The sequence below is a fragment of the Haliotis asinina genome, chromosome 14, assembly GCF_037392515.1.
Source record: "Haliotis asinina isolate JCU_RB_2024 chromosome 14, JCU_Hal_asi_v2, whole genome shotgun sequence".
NCBI classification, from domain to species: Eukaryota; Metazoa; Mollusca; class Gastropoda; order Lepetellida; family Haliotidae; genus Haliotis; species Haliotis asinina.
The window spans coordinates 1,594,645-1,620,821 of NC_090293.1; the positions used below are offsets into that span (position 1 = coordinate 1,594,645).

Sequence of the window (26,177 nt, forward strand, 5' to 3'; positions counted from 1 at the left end):
GTTGAAGTATTTGACCCAAGATGATATGCATTGCTTCACAGATCTGATCATATGTAGATTGTTGTAGGTCCTGAACATCTGCGAGAACCTGTGAAGTTCAGCAAGCAAATTAGCTGGAAAACGCAAATACTGCTTATCATATCACTAGTTAACATCAGTTATTTCAGTATCAACTTGAGACTTGGAAGGCACTAAGGAAGGACAAGCTATATAAAGGTTACCTTCAACCCATTTAAACTCGCTGATCCTGTGGGTAATTCTTTTATTTATGCTACACTTTCCATTTGTTTAGGACGTTTATACATAAGATCTTACACACTGTGTAATCAAAGGGCTTCTCTAAACCACACCTTCATCCAGTCAACTGTGGAACCACTTCCTTATGCATGGCACTCTGTGAATCAGGGGAATAGTGGTGTTCTAACACCTGTTCACCTCTATATCCTATGGAGCGTTCTTCGTGATATGTAACATTACTTTGAATGACAAACGCCTTTCTTGTAATCGTTAATCAGGAAAATAAGTCAAGTGAAGGACACGTCGGCGGACGTCAACCATGCTTCCTGCGACACGTCATGCGTGGACGGAGCGAAGACACCACCAGTCTCTTTCTCTCCCTCTCTCCCTCTCTCCCTCTCTCCCTCCCTCCCTCCCTCTCACTCACTCTGTGAGTGTGTGTGTGTGTGTGTGTGAGAGAGAGAGTGAGTGAGTGTGTGTGTGTGTGTGTGTGTGTGTGTGTGTGTGTGTGTGTGTGTGTGTGTGTGTGTGTGTGTGTGTGTGTGTGTGTGTGTGTTCCTGATATATCAGGATGACGCCATAGTTCCCTCTGGGTACCTGGTTATAGCATATCATCGTCCACTTCGGGTCCCAGGTGTGCGGCGTCAGTAATGTGTTTACAGATACAGTTCAGTGTGGCAGCCCATTTACAATAGAATGCTGAAGGGTCTGTGATCGCAATGTTGCATGGGGGAATCCAAGTTTATCACTGACTAGAATAGAATCTCCCCTCTCCATCAGTCAGTGACACAGGCTGAGTATCATCTATACCACAGAGGTACTGCAGTAATTTGAAATCTGTCCTTGTGTAGGACGACTCGTCATTACCTGTCCCACGCTTACTGAACTATTGAAATGCTCAAAACAAAACACATATTCATCAAAACATGTATTTTGGAAGCAGTGTAAAAAGTTCATTTACTGAACTCCACCGTTGTTATGGTGGATGTAAAGTGTGGAATACATTTATACTTTATGGGCAGGCTTTATACTTTATGGGTGACAGACTTGTGAGACGATGCTGGGATCGGCTGTTCTGTAACTGCATGTAGCGTTCATCTCTCAACCTGGACGAAATCCTACCTGTAATCCAGCATGCTCTTCTATATGTCAACAACTTTCTCAATGAGCACAACACGATTATCATTCAGATGTGGCTGCTCTACACCAAGCAACTGTTCATCCCCCAAACTTTACCAAAGTTCCTTTTTTCCAATAGTTCTGACATACACGACTTTCATACAAATAATACCCCCTAAGAGTTGCTCAGGTGTTTGTGTTTATGATCCAACAAGAGTTCACATATAGTGTAACGAGACACATTGATGTGTTCAGCATTCTTCAATTTTCTAGATGAAATATATTCACTTGATCATTGCAATAGACGAATTACGTCTCTTGGGACACGTTTATCAAGGTCAACCAGTTTGCTCGTGTTGAAATGTGTCGAGATCGTCCCTGAAACATAGTCAGTCGAATATGATCGCCAACAGCTGGGTGCCACAAGAAAGACTAGTGGACTGTACACTGGATATTACAGGTATGTACTGGATTGTGAGGTGTCGCTACATCATTATACTAATGTTTTTCAATGAGGCATAGATTTATTAAACTTGTTTATAAATGCTGACTTGCTGTTCAATACATCTAAATACACATTTATCAAGAACTTCCCTTTCAGTATTTCTGTTTACTTATTTGTAACTGACTTTTCACCAATACATCTGTATACCTGTGGGTCACTTGTTGGACGTCATTGTCATATCTATGAACTGTTTGGTAGTGATTTTTTCTCAATGACATTTGTCATACACAAAGGCCTAGTTAAGCACCCCTTGACATATCTCACGATTGAAAGAGTCCCGATCTTAACCTTTTGGATCATATTTATCTAGGACATGACTGGACGTCGAGTGTACCAAAGCGATCCTCCTGTACAGAATCCGGCCAAGTTGGAGGCGGCTGTAGACGAGGAATGGCGTAGACTGCCCCCAGAGAGGATCAGGAGGCTGATATGGGGTATGAGGAGGAGAGGGCAGGCTGTCATACCGTCACATGGAGGTTACACTCGGTATTGAACTTGAATCGTGTAAGAAACCTTAAATGACATTTTGAATGTTCACATTCACCAATACATTCAACATTAAACATTCTACGGCCCTACTTGTACAGTCATTGTTTTGAATGTAAATCAGCATGTTTTTAAATGAGCAATTATCATCATAAAATCAATCAGTCATTTGTCATTTTTATAAGTCAAAGGATCATACGGATCAGAAATATCTCATATATTTCCGTACATGTTGAAACGCATTTTTTTGCAAACATACGTGGGATGTGTATATCATCCCACTAGTGAATTAGTGCTGCACACTGTAGACACCTTCCGTATAATAAGTATTCGGCATTTAAGTGGAAAATGTGAGTTTTAGATGTTCACAAATTCGTTGCAAGTATTTCTCAGTTAGCTGAGCTACAACTACGACGGTCTGGTGTAATTACAAGTGGACCTGCATATGTGCAATGCTGTTTAAATTTTCTGGGAAAATAAATTTCACTTTGTCATTTTTGTCCACAGGTCACGGAGAACAACATTGTCCTGGATGGTAAACAGCACCATGTTGCAGCAGCCCTGTGTGAGTCGTACGTCCTCACAGACAGTTTATCACATAAAGGTCAATGAGTTGTTCATACAGCCATAAGTGAGAGACAAAAACACCTGTCTAAACAGGATATTTTGCAATCTTTTCTTTCCCAGCACGAGGGAGCTGATATTCAATTACATTTGGAAATGTCCAATCTCAGTGTACGCTGGTTAATCTTGTTGACTGTTGTGCTGTTGTTGGCAGTCCACCTGTGGTTTGTGGTCTGACTGACCATATCTGCGCACGGACATACATGACGCTGTAATGTCCAGATGTGTCAGGCAGGGTATCAACACGCCTGTTTAGCCCTATATCTCTCGGCTGCGGCGTGGACAATCGATACTCTCCGTTCATTGATATCGATGTTTTCTCATATCAGAATAAATACATACTCAACGGTTAGACGCAAAACACCTGGACTGAGGTCACGTGATCTGTAAGCAATTACAGTACATGCGTCACAAGAAGCGTTCTGTTACTGTATGCACACCCGTGTTTGTCAGCAATAACTGAAACAAGAAGGGCTTGGCTTTTTGACAAACAAGGTTTCCAGTTTTCTTCCGTGAGACAACATTCCTAACGATTAGTGAAGCTCATTTCGTGTGTTCGTGATATTGCTGGAATATTGCTAAAAATGACCTAAAGTTCAACTCACCCAATCTCAGCGACTGATTTTTGAAAACGATCGGTTCCATTTGGAGGTAATCTACATATATAGTGTTCTTTGAATGAAGATTCTATCAATCCAAACATATAATCTCTAAACACACTAGGGTGCACGCAATTTAGCAGTGCCATCCTTCATCATGCAAGAGAGTGTGGAGTAAAACTAAACTCACTCACTCATCATACAAGACCCGACTTCCCATCATCAATACCTGCATACATGCGTGTCTCATGTAGCCTCAATTCCACCTGTTGGTATCCATCAGGAAATGGCCTTGCAGCCAGTCTTATTCACAAACAGTTAAGGTGTTATTTCGATACTACAGAGAAGACTGTTTGAATATAGACAGTCACATCTGTATGACCTGTACGAATGAAAGTGGGCCCCTCCCACATCTCTCTGTAACGTATTGCCATCTCCGTATTATAAATGTCCACTGTGGACACAAAATCGATGTCTGCGGCGTTATTAGGGAGCTTGAGTGGCAGGATCAGCCTTGAGGTTGGCACAAGATTAAAAGTAGATGAAGAATTTGATTTCTTGATCTTAAACCATTCAGTTGACAAAGCCAAAATGAATTGACTTGTTGACCTTCTTGTTGAAGAACATTTCCTGCACTGATATATGTATTTAGATGTTGCTTGTTTGTTATTTCTCCTGCTGCTGTTGGACTCAGTATTGAAGTTTGATGAGCATGGGCAACCAAAACATGTTATGTGAAAGAACGTTTCACGTCATCAGTGGGATGACAGTGGATGAAGTCCCCAACCCAAGATGAACATCTTCCGTAATGTAGGAGGAAGACGCATGTGGTGTGGTGTGGTGTGGTGTGGTGTGGTGTGGTGTGGTGTGGTGTGGTGTGGTGTGGTGTGGTGTGGTGTGGTGTGGTGTGGTGTGGTGTGGTGTGGTGTACGCTAGATGGTGACTGATTTTGCCTGTCGGGTGAATGCCTCCATGTCGAAGGTGGGTAACCTTGTATGGACGAGGGAAGGAGGGAATCCATCACAAACAATATTCACTTTCGAGTCGTATCGAATCCAAATAAAGGGTCGGAGAGGTAACGCGTTCGCTCCTCATGCCGAGGGCCCGAGTTCAATTCCCTAAATGGGTACATTGTGTGAACTCCATTTCTCCCGCCGTGATATTGCTGGAATATTGCTTCTGATTCAGGAGTAATAATACCAGCCCACTTAGTACCAGCCCACTTAGATACCAGCCCACTTAGTACCAGCCCACTTAGTACCAGCCCACTTAGATACCAGCCCACTTAGTACCAGCCCACTTAGATACCAAGACGCAGTTTAACATTGATGCCCCATTCAGGGAAAGTATACTGACACCGTGACGACCAGCGCCTCGTTGGAGGAAAGCACTGTAAACACCAGTGTCACCTGCTAATATTAGTGGGTATATACCGACCCGCGCTGGGATCGAACCACGGGACTAGCACCCTCCAGGCAGACGCTCTACCCACTAGACCACGCTATTGGTGTGGGTGATAAGAACATGTACAGATGCATACACACAACAGAAGAAAAAAGAATAATCCAAATGAATCGTTTGTACTCATCAAACAGAAAGTAACGATGCACCGTCAGCGGAAGTACGTGAACCATGTGGATTACAACGACATGGGTGTATAAGTCATGTCTTCCTGCCCTGTAAACACAACACGCTAGAAATAGATATGATTCTGCACTGATAGAACAGTCCAAGTCAACTCCGGTGCAGGTGCTATATATCAAAAGGAAGTTGCCTATAAACTGTTTGGAAACATTATTTCGTTTCTTCAAATGCCCTTTGATTTTCGAAAAGTTTTTTTTTATCTTCGTAGTATTTGTATCCCAGTACTGGACGTATGTCAGACTCTCTACCAACAAAGTGCTTATTTCAGTACTGGACGTGTATCGGACTCTCTACCAACAAAGTGCTTATTTCAGTAGTGGACGACAGACTCTCTACCACGAAGTGCGTATTTCTGTATGGGACGACAGATTCTCTACCAGCAAAGTGCTTATTTCAGTAGTGGACTTGTATCAGACTCTCTACCACAAAGTGCGTATTTCTGTTTGGGACGAGAGACTCTCTACCACGGAGTGCGCATTTCAGTACTTGACGACGGACTCTACCAACAAAGTGCGTGTTTCAGTACTGGATGTGTATAAGACTCTCTACCAACAAAGTGCGTGTTTCAGTATTGGATGTGTATCAGACTCTCTACCAACAAAGTGCGTGTTTCAGTATTGGATGTGTATCAGACTCTTTACTACGAAGTTCTTATTTCAGTAGTGGAATTGTATCAGACTCTCTACCACAAAGTGCGTATTTCAGTATTTTACGACCGATTCTCTACCACGAAGTTCTTATTTCAGTACTGGACGTATATCAGACTCTCTACCACAAAGTGCTTATTTCTGTATTGGACGAGAGACTCTCTACCACGGAGAGCGCATTTCAGCACTGGACGACGGACTCTCTACCAACAAAGTACGTGTTTCAGTATTGGATGTGTATAAGACTTTCTACCAACAAAGTGCGTATTTCAGTATTGGACGTGTATAAGACTTTCTACCAACAAAGTGCGTATTTCAGTATTGGACGTGTATAAGACTTTCTACCAACAAAGTGCGTATTTCAGTAGTGGATGTGTATCAGACTCTCTACCACAAAGTGCGTATTTCAGTATTGGACGTGTATAAGACTTTCTACCAACAAAGTGCGTATTTCAGTAGTGGACGTGTATCAGACTCTCTACCACAAAGTGCTTATTTCTGTTTGGGACGAGAGACTCTCTACCACATTTCAGTACTTGACGACGGATTCTCTGCCACAAAGTGCGTATTTCAGTATTGGATGTGTATCAGACTCTCTACATGTCAGCGTGGGGCGTATGTCAGACGCTCTTTTCTGAAAATTGACTAAAGTTTGAGCTTTTACTCAGATTTGAGAAAACGCAGGAAAATGCATTTCCCAGAATGAACTTAAATCAGTATTAAACTCAAACAGAACGTGAGGCAGTTTGAGTTTTGTGAAAACAATGCCTAAGTTGTTTGGGCTTTATCATTTCAAAAATGCAATTGAGTTAAAAATGCTGCTGTTTAGACTTGCCAAACTCAGTTTGAAATTTGAGTAAATGCTTAAGTTTGTTTCCAGAAATCAGGGCCAGGTGATTGGGGTTACCGACTTGGTTGATCCATGTCATCGAATCCCAGTTAGGGTTGATTCTCGTACTAGCCATAAATGGAAAATAACGTATGGTGTATTGTAGTTCCCATGTATGTTTCGTGTATGTTATTTTTTTGTACTCGCCAGCTGGTTGAATGCTCCCGTAAGAGCTGACATTACTCGGGGTGTCTGCATCCTGTCTCGATTTTACGAGTGATTCACTGTATTTGAATCGTACGATACTTGCTAAAACAAGTTGGTTGTACCTCACGAGGGAAACAGCGAACACACATGTTTGATGGTGACAATTCCGGAACCTTAGGAATACTGACAGTGGAACAGCCAGTGTCATCATTAAATTGGTTCACAGATACAAAGCCTCTTTAGAAGTGAATCTGACCACCTCGACCATCTATCATATTGCTGCTGTTGGTAAGGCCACTCTGGTAGATCTGACCTTTGAAATGGCAACGGACGATATCGGCAAGTTACCCACAGATAGTATCCACAGATTCCTGCTCAAACCGTCACCCAACTGTCACCATAGTACATGCAGCCTAGCTCATGTCCCGCCTCCCTCCACGCCTCGACACCCAAGCTGGAATATCTGTCTGCCGTGTCCCGTCCTTGGTGAGGGCCATCTTCGACGTTGGGTCAAGGTCATTCTGGCTAAGGTGAGGTAGGCACGAGTACCTGCCACATTTTATACCAAGCTGTGACGAACATGCTGCGCAAAGTGCCCTGTATTTCTGTAGCAAGTATCACGGGTCTTAACTATCAGTGGAATCAGCTTAATTAGCCATGTGAGTCCAGTGCTAGTTGTTCTGTGTGTAGGGATTCTGCTTGTCGCGGTATTTTATAACATGAAATAGTTTTAACTTTATTAAACAATGTCTAGCTTAAACAATATTATAACATTCCAAAAAGTTTAAATTGTTTTCCTCTCGAATATATTTAGGCCACAAAACCGAAAATGGGGTGAATAAATGTGTAACTTTTTACGACTTCTTTTATCTGACTTATTAGCGTTTTTGTCCGGCATACGTTTCAGTCATGGTTGGAATCAAATTGATTTTTTACCACGGTTGTTACTGAACAAAATTTGCCCGAGCCACACATTGCCGAGCCATACATTACTTAAGAAAAAAAACTGTTGGCAGAATCAATGATGGACTTGTAGACATAGACAAACTTAACGGCCTCATGCAACCAAAAAATCAAACAATTTAAACACAATTATCACTTGTTCATGATAAATAAAATGCATTGGTGATTGTGAAAAAACAAATAAAGATAATCATAAGCGTATAATCGCAAATCAAAAGTGCAGTATTTTGTACTTGGGTTTAAATCCGTCGAAACGGAACAGCCGCGATACCGAACCCAGTCAGAGCCGGTGGGTGTATAACAACGCCTTGTCGTTGGCCACTGGTTCATTTGCCGATATGCTTAGCCGGCTCTTTGTTTCTCGACAGGTGTTAATTTCAAATTGCATGTGGTTAGTGATTGTAGTTGTGCAGTGCATATTGTCACTAGCAGACATGGAGGCAGACATGTAGGTGTCAATAAACCAGACATTGGGTTTTTTATGTAACGAGTAGATTATCTACTGGTTTGTGTACACAACCAAGATTAGACTACTGTTCACGGCCTCATACTCCGGGCAGGCTGTGAATCGCGATTTCGCGTGCCTTTTTCATAGCGGTTTATTTCAACTTTATAGGTTGAATTGGCATTTTTGATGATTTGTTTAGGTAAGTGCACACGGAAAGGTATCAGAATCTGCAAAGTTGTGTTTTACCTTTCATTTAACCTGTAACAAAATTCCTTCAACTTTCAATTACAGGGAACGCAAACTCTCAATACTTTCTTGTGCCCGTCAGTGTATTTTATGTACGCTTCACTATCACCTCCAGTATGTAACTGCTGAACTCTGCTTTATCTGTATACAGTATCTACATGAACGTTTGTATACTTTGTATAATTTGTAAATTTTGTATAATTTGTACAATTTGTATAATTTCATTCCGGCATCTGGCCATGTCTATACAGAAGGACACGCAAGGACATTCTGGCATTTATCCGACATGTAACACTCAATCACTTACTCACTCAATCACTCAGTCACTCCGGCTTCCCTCCCACATCTGAAATATTGTCCAAAACAATGCGAAATCGCCCAGTCACTCCAGTGGATAGAGCTGGACACAATCCACTACAGAACAAGCCTAAGCTTATACTACAGGCAAACTTCAAACCAATCCACTTCCACTACAGATCAGCGCATATACTACAGACAACATTCAACAGAATTGACTACAGATCAGCTCATATATTACAGACTACAGATAAGCAACACAATCCACTGCAGAACAGTGGATGTGCTACCGATCACAAACAACAAAATTTGATTCGAACCCATCGTTTACTGAGTCGTTCAATTCTTGAACATTCTTTAGGTTCTGAAATTATTTCCCAGCGAGAAATGAAATGTGGCACCAGACATGATCATGGTGTCAAGGATTGCAAGCAAGAGGAACCCAACAATCATTAGTATAACACAGAACAAGTTTATTCAAAGTTCCAGCGATGCCTGAGGTTTTAGATACAATATTTTGTCCGAAAGAGAAACAATTGGTTCAGTGTGCAGTACTTCAGTGTTGTTTTCTGTCATCGTTTCATGTGGAGACACATATCCAGCAAGCCTGTTTCTGAAAGTTAAACGAAGGATCATATTGCCTGCTGATGATCACCAGTCTGTAGATCAACAATCTGTGGGAACTATTTTCAGACAAAGGCTTTTGTCTTCAAAATACTCTGTAGTCTTTCAAAAGAGGAAAGAGTCTCATTCAAATTACAAATACAGCTCAGGTTTCACATAAGTCAGCTGGTTAGAGGATATCACACATCGATTCCACTAAAAGAGCGCTCTCTGACAAAAAATGTCAAGCAGAATTGGAGTATATCAAAGTAGCAATATCGACTGAAATGTCATTGAAATACGAAGAGTACTTGTGAGTTCTCCAGCTGGGTATGTGTGTACAGGTTCAGCTTGGGCGGTAAACGAAGGGGTGTGCAATTACAGAGGACAGCTACATTGCGTTAAAATGAAGGGATGTGTAAGTACTGGTGACAGCTACGTTGTGTTAAAATGAAGGGATCAGTTGGAGGAAACATGTATTATATCATTCGGAGGTAACATGTTCTGTATCAATAGGAGGTAACATGTGCTGTATCAATAGGAGGTAACATGTTCCGTATCAATATGAGGTAACATGTGCTATGTGCTGTATCAATAGGAGGTAATATGTGCTGTATCAGTTGGAGGTGACATGTTCTGTATCAGTAGGACGTTACATGTCTTGTATCAATATGAGGTAGCTTGTGCTATGTGCTGTATCAATAGGACATAACATGTGCTGTATCAGTAGGAGGTGACATGTTCTGTATCAGTAGGAGGTAACATATGCTATGTGCTGTATCAGTAGGAGGTAACATGTTCTGTATCAGTACGAGGTAACATATGCTATGTGCTATATCAGTAGGAGGTAACATATGTTATGTGCTGTATCAATAGGAGGTAACATGTTCTGTATCAGTAGGAGGTAACATGTTCTGTATCAGTAGGAGGTAACATGTTCTGTATAAGTAGGAGGTAACATATGCTATGTGCTGCATCAATAGGAGGTAACATGTTCTGTATCAGTAGGAGGTAACATGTTCTGTATCAGTAGGAGGTAACATGTTCTGTATCAGTAGGAGGTAACACATGCTTTGTGCTGTATCAGTAGGAGGTAACATGTTCTGTATCAGTAGGAGGTAACACATGCTATGTTCTGTATCAGTAGGAGGTAACATGTTCTGTATCAGTAGGAGGTAACACATGCTATGTGCTATATCAGTAGGAGGTAACACATGCTATGTTCTGTATCAATAGGAGGTAACATGTTCTGTATCAGTAGGAGGTAACATATGCTATGTGCTGTATCTGTAGGAGGTGACATGTTCTGTATCAGTAGGAGGTAACATATGCTATGTGCTGTATCAGTAGGAGGTAACATGTTCTGTATCAGTAGGAGGTAACATATGCTATGTGCTGTATCAATAGGAGGTAACATGTTCTGTATCAGTAGGAGGTAACATGTTCTGTATCAATAGGAGGTAACATGTTCTGTATCAGTAGGAGGTAACACATGCTTTGTGCTGTATCAGTAGGAGGTAACATGTTCTGTATCAGTAGGAGGTAACACATGCTATGTGCTATATCAGTAGGAGGTAACATGTTCTGTATCAATAGGAGGTAACATGTTCTGTATCAGTAGGAGGTAACACATGCTATGTGCTGTATCAATAGGGGGTAACATGTTCTGTATCAGTAGGAGGTAACATATGCTATGTGCTATATCAGTAGGAGGTAATATGTTCTGTATCAATAGGAGGTAACGTGTGCTGTATCAAATGAAAGTAGTTTATCAGCAGTTTATCATGCTCCTCAGTGACAGGTTGTACACCACTTCCACAGGTATTAGCATGCACTCATTTCAATAACGTCAAGTGGAGATCGTTCACCTTTCAGCGTCAGGAACGTGAGGAACTCCTCCATCAGCTGGTCGCCAATGTTGGGGTCGCTACCATGTGGGAGATCATGACGTTCCTGCTCCGGCAAGGCATTGATGGCGTTATCCAGGTCGGATCTCCTCCCTGCAGGTGACACGAACGGGCCAAGGTGTCTAGTGGTGACACTTACAGGTCACATACACAGATACGTGGTCTAGTGGTTACACTTACAGGTAACATAGACAGATAGATGTTCTCGTGGTTACACTCACAGGTCACATTCCTATGTGGTCTAGAGGTTACACTTACAGGTAACATACACAGATAGGTGATCTAGAGGTTACACTTACAGGTCACATACATAGATAGGTGATCTAGTGGTTACACTTACAAGTCACATACACAGATATGCGGTCTAGTGGTTCAACCTACAGGTCACGTACACAGACAGGTGGTTTAGGTGTTACACCTACAGGTCACATACACAGATAGGTGATCTAGAGGTTACACTTACAGGTCACATACACAGATAGGTGATCTAGTGGTTACACTTACAGGTCACATACATAGATAGGTGGTCTAGTGGTTACACTGAGAAGTCACATACCCAGACACGTGGTCTAGAGGTTACACTTACAGGTAACATACACAGATAGGTGGTCTAGAGGTTACACTTACAGGTAACATACACAGATAGGTGATCTAGTGGTTAAACTTACAGGTCACATACATAGATAGGTGGTCTAGTGGTTACACTGAGAAGTCACATACCCAGACACGTGGTCTAGAGGTTACACTTACAGGTAACATACACAGATAGGTGGTCTAGAGGTTACACTTACAGGTAACATACACAGATAGGTGATCTAGTGGTTACACTTACAGGTCACATACATAGATAGGTGGTCTAGTGGTTACACTTACAGGTCACATACATAGATGGGTGGTCTAGAGGTTACACTGAGAAGTCACATACCCAGACACGTGGTCTAGAGGTTACACTTACAGGTAACATACACAGATAGGTGGTCTAGAGGTTACACTTACAGGTAACATACACAGATAGGTGATCTAGTGGTTACACTTACAGGTCACATACACAGATAGGTGTTCTAGAGGTTACACTTACAGGTCACATACACAGATACGTGGTCTAGAGGTTACACTTACAGGTAACATACACAGATAGGTGTTCTAGAGGTTACACTTACAGGTAACATACACAGATAGGTGGTCTAGAGGTTACACTTACAGGTAATATACACAGATAGGTGGTCTAGAGGTTACACTTACAGGTAACATACACAGATAGGTGGTCTAGAGGTTACACTTACAGGTAACATACACAGATAGGTGTTCTAGAGGTTACACTTACAGGTAACATACACAGATAGGTGGTCTAGTGGTTACACTTACAGGTAATATACACAGACAGGTGTTCTAGAGGTTACACTTACAGGTAACATAAACAGATAGGTGTTCTAGAGGTTACCCTTACAGGTAACATACACAGATAGGTGGTCTAGTGGTTACACTTACAGGTCACATACACAGATAGGTGGTCTAGAGGTTACACTTACAGGTAACATACACAGATAGGTGGTCTAGAGGTTACACTGAGAAGTCACATACCCAGACACGTGGTCTAGAGGTTACACTTACAGGTAACATACACAGATAGGTGATCTAGTGGTTACACTTACAGGTCACATACATAGATAGGTGGTCTAGTGGTTACACTGAGAAGTCACATACCCAGACACGTGGTCTAGAGGTTACACTTACAGGTAACATACACAGATAGGTGGTCTAGAGGTTACACTTACAGGTAACATACACAGATAGGTGATCTAGTGGTTACACTTACAGGTCACATACATAGATAGGTGGTCTAGTGGTTGCACTGAGAAGTCACATACCCAGACACGTGGTCTAGAGGTTACACTTACAGGTAACATACACAGATAGGTGGTCTAGAGGTTACACTTACAGGTAACATACACAGATAGGTGATCTAGTGGTTACACTTACAGGTCACATACATAGATAGGTGGTCTAGTGGTTACACTGAGAAGTCACATACCCAGACACGTGGTCTAGAGGTTACACTTACAGGTAACATACACAGATAGGTGGTCTAGAGGTTACACTTACAGGTAACATACACAGATAGGTGATCTAGTGGTTACACTTACAGGTCACATACATAGATAGGTGGTCTAGTGGTTACACTGAGAAGTCACATACCCAGACACGTGGTCTAGTGGTTACACTTACTGGTTGCATACACAGTTCTGTGATCTAGTGGTCACACTTACAAGTAACATACACAGATAGTTGATCTATAGGTTACACGTACAAGTCACATACTCAGAAAGGTGGTCTAGTGGTTACACTTACAAGTCACATACACAGATATCACGATATGGCTGCAATATTGCCGACGTGACGTTAAATATTAACTCACTCATACACAGATAGGCGCTCTAGTGGTTACACTTACCAGACAGATACACAGATATGTGGTCTAGTGGTTACACTTCCACGCTCACATGCACAGATAAGTGGTCTAGCGGTTACGCTTTCAAGTCACATACTCAGATAGGTGGTCTGGTGGTTACACTTGCAGGTCACATACTCAGAGTGAGGGTGAGGTTTCGAATCCCGTAAGGAACCAAATCAAAAAACGTATTAGAATGTGTACTTTCCTCCGAAAGTGTAATCCAAAATATAAGCGTATGTTTCTGATGACTGTTTACCTAATTACCCAAACACGAACAACTCACCCCGGGGATACTGTGCCTTCACCCTGGCTGCATAGCTCTGCAATGTAACATGATCACAAAGTGAACAATAATGTAATGACTTAGTGAGCCGTAACGCCAGCATTTCAAAAAGGTCACGTGTTTATGACGGAAACAGGCTCACCACTTTACTGCTCTGTATATACATGTGTCCTACTTACTGATCTTTATATAAACATGTTCTACTCACTGATCTTTATATACACGTGCCCAACTTACTGATCAGCACATACACGTGTACTACTTACTGGTCTCTATCTACACGTGTACTACTTACTGGTCTCTATCTACACGTGTACTACTTACTGGTCTCTATCTACACGTGTCCTTGTTGCTGGTATGCATGTACACATGTCCTGTTTACTGATCTGCATATAAACGTGTCCTACTCAGTAATTTGTATATATACGTGTTATCTGTATATACAAGTCTGTATCTAAACGTGTCCTTTTTTTGACTTACTGGTCTTTATAGACACCTATTCTTCTTACTGGCCTGCACGTGTCTTTCTTTACTTTTTGTATCTTCACGTGTTCTGTGTTTTGGTCTGCTTGTCTATCTGTTGTCTACTTACTGGCCTGTGAACTGCAAGAGTGTCAGCTAGGACACCTACTCCCAACATGACTACCACCCAGTAGACTCCCTGCTTCATCTTTCCAGTAGCACCAGTCTGTAGCCTAAAATAAAAGGACAGCATCAACTACACCCTGTGACAGGTTGTTCATCCATAATACTCTTTATTACTAAGACAGGCAAATTACACACAACGTTATCCATACGATAAGCATCCTTCACGACAAACATCTTTGACAAAGACAAGACAAAAACCTGTACTTGATGGAATAATTTTTATTGAACTAATTGATCTTAGTTTTCGAAGCTGTTACCATCGGTTAGATGGTAAACATTTATACTCAGAGTGTAATATGTAGGAGAGTTTACATGAAATTTTGTGCTGTGAACATTTCTCGTTGATAAACGATCGACAGTCAAATTCTACATTGGTAACAATACTACCAATTTCTGCGTTTTTAACTTCTGAGTTCCCAATACCATTAAAACGTGTCACTTTACGTAGAAAATACAGGCGCTGTTTATAGTTCAGTTTAGTTTGATGTTGGTTACCATCCCTAGCTATATGTAATGATATCCGTGTTGGCATAGGACACAGGAGAAACTTCAGGATTTTTGGATAAGTCAGGATACGTCTGTTATTATTTGTTTGGTGTTACTTGCAGTTAACGCCAGGTAATTGTCTGTACACTTGTTGCACATGTCCACGATTTCCTGTCTATAAGATTCCTCAGGCTGTTATGGTAAATGTTTCTTCTCTTATTTAGAGCAATAAAATCCCGAAACTCACGATTCCATCTGTTTAACGTTTATATTCAAAGTGTTCTTCAAACATAATTACTTACGTTTAAAGCGCACACGTACAACCTTGTGATCCCAGTCTAATTTTGTCTTTTATATATATGCTGTTGGTGGTCTGTAAATAACCCAGTTTAGACCAGACAATCCAGTGATCAACAGTATGAGCACCAATCTATAGAATAGCACGTTTCAGTCAAGTCAGCGAGTCTGATCACCACTTACTCGTGTTGTGAGCCATTACGTTTATAGTACTTCGCTCTTGTGTCACCTTTGATGTTGATTTGAGAGTGAAATTCCTCATCATAAAATGACGTACCTCGACTGTCATTACTAATCAACCAATCAAGCCAAACTGCAGTCGGAGAGTCGTTTACATTATTGCTTGTGTTGTGCAGGTAGTTTATTCACTAACGAACACTGTCGACTAGATCCGAATGACGAGTGAGGCTGCTCGTCTTTGTGAGCCATTGCATGGGTCAGCGTGTGAAACAGATGGATACACTCGTCATTCTTCTGCTCAAGCGCCGAAAGGCCATTATGAAGCTAAACACAGACTAAAGTACGTGTAGAAACCGGAATGGAAATGAAAAACTGTGGCAACAGTTACCGTTTCAACCGCATACCAAATTATTTTTGACACAAGCAAGTGATAGAATTCATCGCAAGTAGTACGTTCGAACACAACTGACGACAAACCGGATGAATTATTCAAAGACTCACATACTTGACAGATCTCATTCGACATTTGACAAGTAAACACTTCGAGTCGTCATTGCGCCGTGCTCTCACAATGATGTAGCTCCAGGCGCTATGCTTGCTTTGGCCAGTCCAGGAAGCTTGTTGGCCAGACCAGTGAGAGGTAGTCACATATAACGAGTGATAGGCACGTATAACGAGAAATACGAACATGCTTGAAAAGCAATCTAGCGGCTCAGCTTAGTAATAGTTAGGGTGGGAGGAGATATTTGCTAATTATAACTTCGTATTTTTATCTTTATCAAACCTCGATGTGTGGAACGTGCGAGCAATATTGACATTGATGTGAAAATTCCAGTGAAAACCCCTGAAATGAGCAGAATAAATCCATTTCTTGCATTTTACAGTCTCCGAGTATCGTGTTAGCAAAAGAGGCCACAAAAAGAAAAAGAGGAAGAAAGAAATCGTAATAAAGTAAGGAATTGTAACATTATGCCTGTTGGTCTGACATTCTTGCGCTCTTCCTCAATCGAGAAAATTAATAAAATCAGCAATTATATGTTTCACCATTTTCCATCCCAACATTGTGTAAGGCGTGTACGACGTCATCCGAAGTGTCCACCAGTGCTGCAACAGGAACGATAGCGTTACTCGGACATGGACAATCTTCCCCAGGAGTTGTGTCCATGTGTAGTGGCCTCCGTCAGGTGAAGCTACCAAATCTGCATCAGTGCAGATGATGGACACACTGACCTTGAAACCTACTTGTGAACTCCATCTTATGTTTTGGCTCATATCACCTTTTTATGGACTGTTGACTTTTACCACACCTTAAAACATTTGTTTTTGCATGTAATGACATTTCATTCGCTAAAGTAAACGTTTAAGCAAACTTCACTTTCTTACAGTAAATGTGTAAAGAGTATATGTGTTACGGACACGACACATCTAGCGCTGGATACTGCTGTATACGCATGTTTGATAGCATTGCTGGTGAAATAGCAAGTCAAAGGTCACTTGCTTAGCTGACATCCATTTCCTTAAACAGCCACGTGATGACTGATGGCTGTGTACTGATACTTCCATAGTTGAAGATGCATCTATCTCACAATGCTACAAGTCGGATAAATCATTGTTCGTTACCCGTCCCTGATCGTGAACTAGCTCACAGCAAAACAGAATTTGATCAACTACTTCAATACTGGCACAATCTGTATACAATCTGAACAAACAGTTTCTAATCGTCATGAGTTGAACGAGTACCGACTTGAGGAGTTCTGCATTGTCTTCTGACAGGTGTAACCTACACCTAACACTTGTACTGACAAGACGAACGTCAGTATTGATACATCTGTAGAAGTAGCATCGTCTTCCATGCTGGAATTCTCGATCTGCTAAGAGCCACAAGTGAAGCAAGTGAAGACTATGATTGATAAAGCAATAATACTGAACAGGAGGCCTGGGGTTATGTAGAATTGACAGGAAATGTAAATTCTGTCTTACTGATTTTTAAATAACTTAGCAATGGATATGCCAGTCACAAACTACACGTGTACTTCATTTAAAATTAGCAGCTACATATTAGAGAGAACTCGTTTCATAGCTTTGAAATAACTTGAAGTGAAGTGAATACAAAGTGTGTGATGATATACGTGCCTCACCGATATTAGTGCAGATATGTTGTTGGAATATTTGAATAGTTAACACTCACTAAATACATCAGCTTTAGACAATGATAATATAATACCACAAATGCTGAAATTGTCATGATGTAGGGGTCTGTATAACCATGAGACATTGGACTGGAATTACAGATGAAGTGACCGGAGCCCTATGTTCTGTAGTGTTGATGTAACAACGCCCTCTGTGGTTTGGTCCTCAGAAGAAGGTGTCACTGAAAACCTTGGACGGTACGGTGATTTGTTGTCAGATTCCGCGAAGCCAACAGACAGATATCTCTGTGTACAGGATAATTATGGCTCATTACACTTAGGCCACCGGTTCTGTTGAATTGTGGAACGTACATTAGTGCAAGAAGGTCATTTTGACATCGGTTAGGAAAGGAATGGTGATCAATGTAAGAGTCATCTTCATACAAATATAGTAATATAATAATACATGCCAGTCTCCGGGGTGCTGTTCGCACTAGTCGCCTACGATACCTGATTGTTTAGTACGATACCCGTCTGATAGCACGCGCATACCCTGCAGTCTCTGTGGCAGTGGCATGACAATTACGTAGATAAAAGACCCGAATGTAGCAATCTTTGTCAACTATTTCCCGGGCGACCTTGGGTTGAACTGTGAGTAGTGTACCGATCCACTTAAGGAAATATGCTGCCTGATGACGTGCAACTGCGGCTTGGGACTCTCCAGGTTTAAGGCGTCCTGCAGCGATGTTGTAATTGGCAGCATTCAGTCTCGGCCGTTTCCTACTTCCAGTAAGTCGATACATGTGTGTCCAAATGTTGACTGTGGTTTGACTGTTCACATTCATAAGGGCTGCACATGGTTCCATTTGACATATTCGTGTAATGTGTACATGAGGCTACACGTGTTTAAAACGGCCGTGTTTATGCATTACACCAGTTGATTGGTATGCTTCTAGCGTCGTCCGATCGAAAATATTGCAAATTTCATTATTAAAGAAAAGATTCTCATCATGTCCTGTGGGTTTCTCTTGTGAAGAGTGAATCAACATATGCGAAGGACAAACTGTTGTCAGTTCATCCTAACCGAGTGTGAAAAGATATTTATTCAAATGGTCGTAAAGACTGGTATTTGCGGCCTTGTCAACTATGGAAAATCATTTGATTCCGAAGATCGAAAACGCAAACAGACGTGAAGCGATTGTGTATTCTCCATAAGTATGGTTTCCCCTGACATGTTGATATGATTCAGTCGTGTAATCGTGTACTTTCTTCATCCATATTGTGGAACTGTGGCCCTACTGAAGTGTTTTGCTTGCCCTTTGGATTAAACAGGAGTATGTCTTTAGTACAATTTTGTTTTGTCTAAAATGTAGAAGCTGGTTGTCCCACATTTTCAATATATGGTGAAGGATGAAAAACATTATTCTCTGACTTCCATGAACTGTTTCTGTTGATGATTGGTTACTGTAGGTGTCAGGGTTACGACTATCTATTGATGGCTGGGTACTGTAGGCGTCAGGGTTACGACTATCTATTGATGACTGGGTACTGTAGGTGTCAGGTTTACGACTATCTATTGATGACTGGTTACTGTAGGCGTCAGGGTTACGACTATCTATTGATGACTGGTTACTGTAGGTGTCAGGGTTACGACTACCTATTGATGACTGGTGACTGTAGGTGTCAGGTTTACGACTATCTATTGATGACTGGGTACTGTAGGAGTCAGGGTACGACTATCTATTGATGACTGGTTACTGTAGGTGTCAGGGTTACGACTATCTATTGATGACTGGTGACTGTAGGTGTCAGGTTTACGACTATGTATTGATGACTGGTTACTGTAGGTGTCAGGTTTACGACTATCCATTGATGGCTGGTTACTGTAGGTGTCAGGGTTACGACTATCTATTGATGGCTGGTTACTGTAGGTGTCAGGTTTACGACTATCTATTGATAGCTGGTTACCTATCTCAGGTCATTACTGTGCAGTAGTGATGGTAAATAACATTTTGTTTCAAAACCTAAACTGATTTTTCTCCGTACTGAGTACCTTATGAATACAGTTACTGAAATACAGTTGTTTAAGGTGATCACAGTATTTTCGCAACTTGGTTTATCGATGAATCAATGTTAACATTGGCAGCTCTGTCACTTTTGTTTCTCATGGTCACCATTATAATTGTTACAACTTCTTTTGACATGAACACAAATCCCTCATAGAACAAGTTTCATTTATTTTATGAAACATTCTGAAAGTACTGCCATTTCAACCTCGCTGAATTCCCTTGCAGGGAAGTATTGCCTATTGCCAGTGTTGGTAAACAGTACTAGTTGATATGGCTGGTGAAAGTCACAATACTGGAAGCAGAGATATATCTAACAGTTTCAACAATTCCAGCTGGTGTTTTTGCTTAATACTGAGATCTAGAACCTAAACGCAGTTATCTACGGATTTCACATGCAACGTGAATTTAAAATTATCTTACATTGTAAAGTACTAGGTCCATGGCCTTTCCCACCATGACTATTTGAACAGAATATTTGTCTTGTTTCTTCCGATATCTCGTTTCATTCTGCACATGCAGTTCCTTAGACTTAAAGTGCGCAGCTGGCGATGTTGTGTTTGCAGGATTTGATATTGTTTTTGCGGTACTTGATAACACGATGCTAGGTTCCTGGTGTACGTGGCATGTACATGTGACAATGAAGACAATCAGGATTTGAGGAGAAATTCGTCCAAAAAATGCATTGACTTTTTTGCTTCATATAAATGGCTAATGCGTGAACATTTTACAGATGCTTGATTAACATTTAGAAGTTGGTAGGTAATACGACAACAAATGGTATGGATTTACAACTTTGTAATATTTACAACAAGACATTTCTGGGCTTCTCCTTACCCCTTCATCAGGTGAATGACATCCTGTGATAACAAGCAAAATATATAGCATGTCCAGGGAGCCAGTGAGATAGTATTACTGATTGAAATATACAGATATCATGGGTATTAAGTTATTATCATATCATATCATATCATATCATATCATATCATATCATATCATATCATACAAGACATTTGTATAGCGCCGATATCCAGGTCGCCAGTTCAACTGCTCAAGGGCGCTATGTTTTTCCCTCGATCATTGGAAGTCCATCACAACGGCACATCGTATTTTCAATTTCAACTCCCTGGGGACCATACAACTCTTGCAGCCTACTAGGCGCACCGAGTTATTGTGGCATTCTTATCATTACGGGGTACCCATTCACAGCTGGGTGGACTGGGACACATAGTCACAGTACTTTGTCCAAGTTTACCGCACGTTGCTGTACCCGCAACTAGGTGTTTGCAGGTATTCGTGTGGCCACCATCTGGTCATCTACCAACGGATTCTTTCAAGTGCACGGGGTTGTGTACTGCACACTTGGGGTTGTGACAACACTGAAAGAGTTTGCATGCAAAGTTGACTCCAAGGGTTTTTTTTAACACCACCACCACCATCCTGGTACCTCCGAGCTCGTACGGTCAGTAAGCCTGGCGCCTTAGACAGCTGGCCCACCGCGCCCGCATGTGATGTATTTTGACGTACAGAGTTTGAAGAGACTATATAGTATGTTTATGCAATGGATGTGGTCTTTGTGCATCGAGGAGGGTTAGATATACCTGATATTATTGACTGTAAGCCACTTATAAAACAATGATGGGAAAACATCTAAAAGAAGTTGTAAATCCACACCATTCGTTGTCAGATTATTTAGCCTTACATTGTACTGAATGATGCACTGCCTCACACAACAACAGGAACTGTAAAACTGCCAATCTTGTAAATTGTAACTATTAACCTTCTTCTCAGTTAGCAATATCCCAGCTATATGGCGGCGGTCTGTAAATAATTGAGTCTGGACCAGACAATCCAGTGATCGACAGAATCAGCATCGGTCTAGGCAAGTGGAATGCGATGACACCCTGACCACCTGATCGCGTCAGTCGCCTCTTACGACAAGCATGGGTGACTGAAGATCAAATCTAACCACGATCTTCAGGTTCTCAGGAGTAGAGCCTACACAATCCAGTAGTCAGTTTATGTAACCTGAACATTCGGAATATGATACTGACATCTTAACAACGTTGTTTTTTTCGCATTTTAGGCATATTCTTGTACTGACAACGTGATTATTGCATTGCTCTATTGCTATCAGGCACGGTGTTCAGTGTCCGACAGGTTAGTTAATAACAAATTACAGATTGAATTCCTATCTGGAAATAGAACAGATTGTGTGTGGTTCTTCATAATAAGACTTGTTTGGAGCTAGAACACTTTATATTTCCATTTTTGCCTTTTCTGTCAGTCGTTTAATATTGACAGATTTGCACTGCCGCCAACGTGTTACGAAATGACAACACAGTCTTTCTACAGCATGAATGACAGTAGCATCACTTACCTTGCAACGGACGAATCAAGCTCCCTCGTGTTCAACTGTGGTGAAGGTCTGCCAAGATACACGCGCCCATCCTGACTTTCAAAGATATTTCTGACCAATAGGAAACCACACACCCACGACCATTTCCATATCTGCTTTAAGTTCTGCAAACACAAATGGTTAATACCGTAAAGACAGTTGTCGAGCTGAGCTATTGTGTCCTCCTGCGTCCCAGCCTCACCCCCGCGCCACGTGCTGTGTGCTGATGACCATTATCGAGTTAGAAGAGTTTCTCGCGCCGCTTACCCAGTTCCACAGTTTGCTGAGTGAAGTGACTGGATCACTCACACCAACTGGCTACAATGAAGCGGACATGAGACCACCTTTCATTGTCCTAGAATAGAAACCCCGAATCTTTTCTGGATTGTAACGTATCTAAATTTAACGTTCCCTCAGTTTGATGTCACCTTCTTGGGATGCCGATCAATCAGCCTTTATCAGTCATTGTCAGCTGATTGACTTGTATGACGATCGATTGCTCAGTAAGACAGATTAAATGGTGAAATTAGGAAACACAGTGACTGTTGCAGAGGTAATACATTCCTTCCCCTGTTCCTGGAAGGCTGCAATGACTATAAAACATGTAAAGCAGGTTTTACATCTCCACCACTTCTGACAAAGAGGTATGCGCCTCTTGGTTTAGGGATCGTGTCCAGTTTGTATTCCAAGCCGTTAAGATCAGGGCGAGAACTGGCCTTCAGCTACCTCTGTCTTAAGTGGTCAGGTGGTCGCTGACCATCGTATTCATGTTATTGCGTAGATGTATGCTCATTATAATGATTGCTATCTGGTCGGGATTACATTATTTACAGACCGCTGGAATTTGCTGATAAACAAACAAATATGTCACCTGATGTATATCTGATATACAAGTGTCACCCAATGCATGTCTGATATACAAGTGTCACCCATGCATGTTTGATATACAAGTGTCACCCAATGCATGTCTGATATACAAGTGTCACTCAAAGCATGTTTGATATACAAGTGTCACCCAATGCATGTCTGATATGCAAGTGTCACACAATGCATGTCTGATATACAAGTGTCACCTAATGCATGTCTGATATACAAGTGTCACCCAATGCATGTCTGATATGCAAGTGTCACCCAATGCATGTCTGATATACAAGTGTCACCCAATGCATTTTTGATATACAAGTGTCACCCAATGCATGTTTTGATATAGAGGTAGCATCCAATGCATGTCTGATATACAAGTGGCACCTAATGCATGTCTGATATACAAGTGTCACCCAATGTATGTTTGATATACAAGTGTCACCTAATGCATGTCTGATATACAAGTGTCACCCAATGCATGTCTGATATACAAGTGTCACCCAATGCATGTCTGATAAACAAGTGTCACCCAATGCATGTCTGATATACAAGTGTCACCCAATGCATGTTTTGATATAGAGGTGGCACCCAACGCATGTCTGATATACAAGTGTCACCCAATGCATGTCTGATATACAAGTGTCACCCAATGCATTTTTGATATACAAGTGTCACCTAATGCATGTTTGATATACAAGTGTCACCCAATGCATGTCTGATATACAAGTGTCACCTAATGCATGTCTGATATACAAGTGTCACCCAATGCATGTCTGATATACAAGTGTCACCCAATGCATGTCTGATATACAAGTGTCACCCAATGCATGTCTGATATGCAAGTGTCACCCAATGCATTTTTGATATACAAGTGTCACCTAATGCATGTTTTGATATGGAGGTGGCACCCAATGCATGTCTGATATACAAGTATCACCTAATGCATGTCTGATATACAAGTGTCACCCAATGCATGTTTGATATACAAGTGTCACCTAATGCATGTCTGATATACAAGTGTCACCCAATGCATGTCTGATATACAAGTGTCACCCAATGCATGTCTGATATACAAGTGTCACCCAATGCATGTCTGATATGCAAGTGTCACCCAATGCATTTTTGATATACAAGTGTCACCTAATGCATGTTTTGATATAGAAGTGGCACCCAATGCATGTCTGATATACAAGTGTCACCCAATGCATGTCTGATATACAAGTGTCACCCAATGCATGTCTGATATACAAGTGTCACCTAATGCATGTTTGATATGCAAGTGTCACCGAATGCATGTCTGATAGATAAGTGTCACCCAATGCATGTCTGATGTACAAGTGTCACCCAATGCATGTCTGATATACAAGTGTCACCTAATGCATGTCTGATACACAAGTGTCACCCAATGCATGTCTGATATACATGTGTCATCCAATGCATGTCTGATGTACAAGTGTCACCCAATGCATGTCTGATATACAAGTGTCACCTAATGCATGTCTGATACACAAGTGTCACCGAATGCATGTCTGATAGATAAGTGTCACCCAATGCATGTCTGATGTACAAGTGTCACCCAATGCATGTCTGATATACAAGTGTCACCTAATGCATGTCTGATACACAAGTGTCACCCAATGCATGTCTGATATACATGTGTCATCCAATGCATGTCTGATATACAAGTGTCACCCAATGCATGTCTGATATACAAGTGTCACCCAATGCATGTCTGATATACAAGTGTCACCCAATGCATGTTTGATATACAAGTGTTACCTAATGCAACTCTGATATATCTAGGTTGACGCCTATAGATCTACGTTGTTTGAAAAATACCCCTGTCATTCCCATTCCTCGGTACAAGTTAAGCAAAGTTTTGTACACAGGATATCTTCTTTGTCTCGCAGAATGTTTCATTCTGTAGATTGCTTTAGGATGCGATTATATTCTCTTGACCCGCATCGTAAGCTGACAGAAAAAGACATTTGTGAAATGGAAACCGTGATTAAAGGTGTACCGGCTATGTGGTCCATGTTTACACACTGGATACAGATGTATCTTCATATTATAGTCAACAGGTTTTCGTTTGATTAGAGAGAGGATTTCTGGTCAATTTCAATATATTTTGTATTAGATGGCAAAAAGGTTTCACTAGGAGTTTAAGATAGAAATCGATGGAAATTTCATTGGTGAGTAACCTATATACTCTGCACAACTGGTTAATTCATTGGTATTTATATGATGTACAACTGGAACATCGTTGACGAGTAGACTATGCAGAGCTGGAAAGTCATTGGTGAATAAGATGCGAAAAACCATAACGTCAGTAGCGAGAAAGCTATGTGCGACCAGAGCGTCATTTATGAGTGAACCAAGCACCCCTAAAACGTCAATTTGAGTAAACTATGTACCACTAGGACGCCATTAGCATGTAGACTCTGTACCACTAGGACGTCATTAGAATGTACACTATGTACCACTAGGATGTCTTTAGCATGTACAGTGTGTACCACTAGGACGTCATTAGAATGTACACTATGTACCACTAGGACGTCATTAGAATGTACACTGTGTACCGCTAGAACGTCCTTAGCATGTACACTATGTACCACTAGAACGTCATTAGCATGTTGACTATGTACCACTAGGACGTCATTAGAATGCACACTATGTACCACTGGAACGTCATAAGCATGTACACTATGTACCACTAGGACGTCATTAGCATGTACACTATGAACCATTAGGACATGTACACTATGTACCACTAGGACGTCATTAGAATGTACACTATGTATCACTAGAACGTCATTAGCATGTACACTATGTACCACTAGGGCGTCATTAGCATGTACACTATGTTCCACTAGCACGTCATAATGAGTCAACTATGTACTGGTAGAACGCCATTAGCATGTAAACTGTGTACAGCTAGGACATCTTTGAAACAAAACAATGTGAGTTGTCAATGTACCAGAAAACACGTCGTGGGATAATCAGGTATGAGGCC

General features: G+C 41.3%; 1 protein-coding gene across 1 annotated transcript in view; it reads right to left on the reverse strand.

The window, feature by feature from the left end:
• Positions 1-9,303: 9,303 nt before the first annotated feature.
• LOC137261994 (uncharacterized) overlaps positions 9,304-26,177 on the reverse strand; it is a 38,549-nt gene continuing 21,675 nt past the window's right edge. The window contains exons 3-7 of the mRNA XM_067799797.1: positions 22,283-22,425; positions 14,689-14,791; positions 14,097-14,133; positions 11,323-11,454; positions 9,304-9,464 (exon numbers count right to left, since the gene is read on the reverse strand). Of these exons, the coding sequence (XP_067655898.1) occupies positions 9,424-9,464; positions 11,323-11,454; positions 14,097-14,133; positions 14,689-14,791; positions 22,283-22,425 (456 nt within the window). The 3' untranslated portion in view covers positions 9,304-9,423. The remainder of the gene's footprint in view (positions 9,465-11,322; positions 11,455-14,096; positions 14,134-14,688; positions 14,792-22,282; positions 22,426-26,177) is intronic.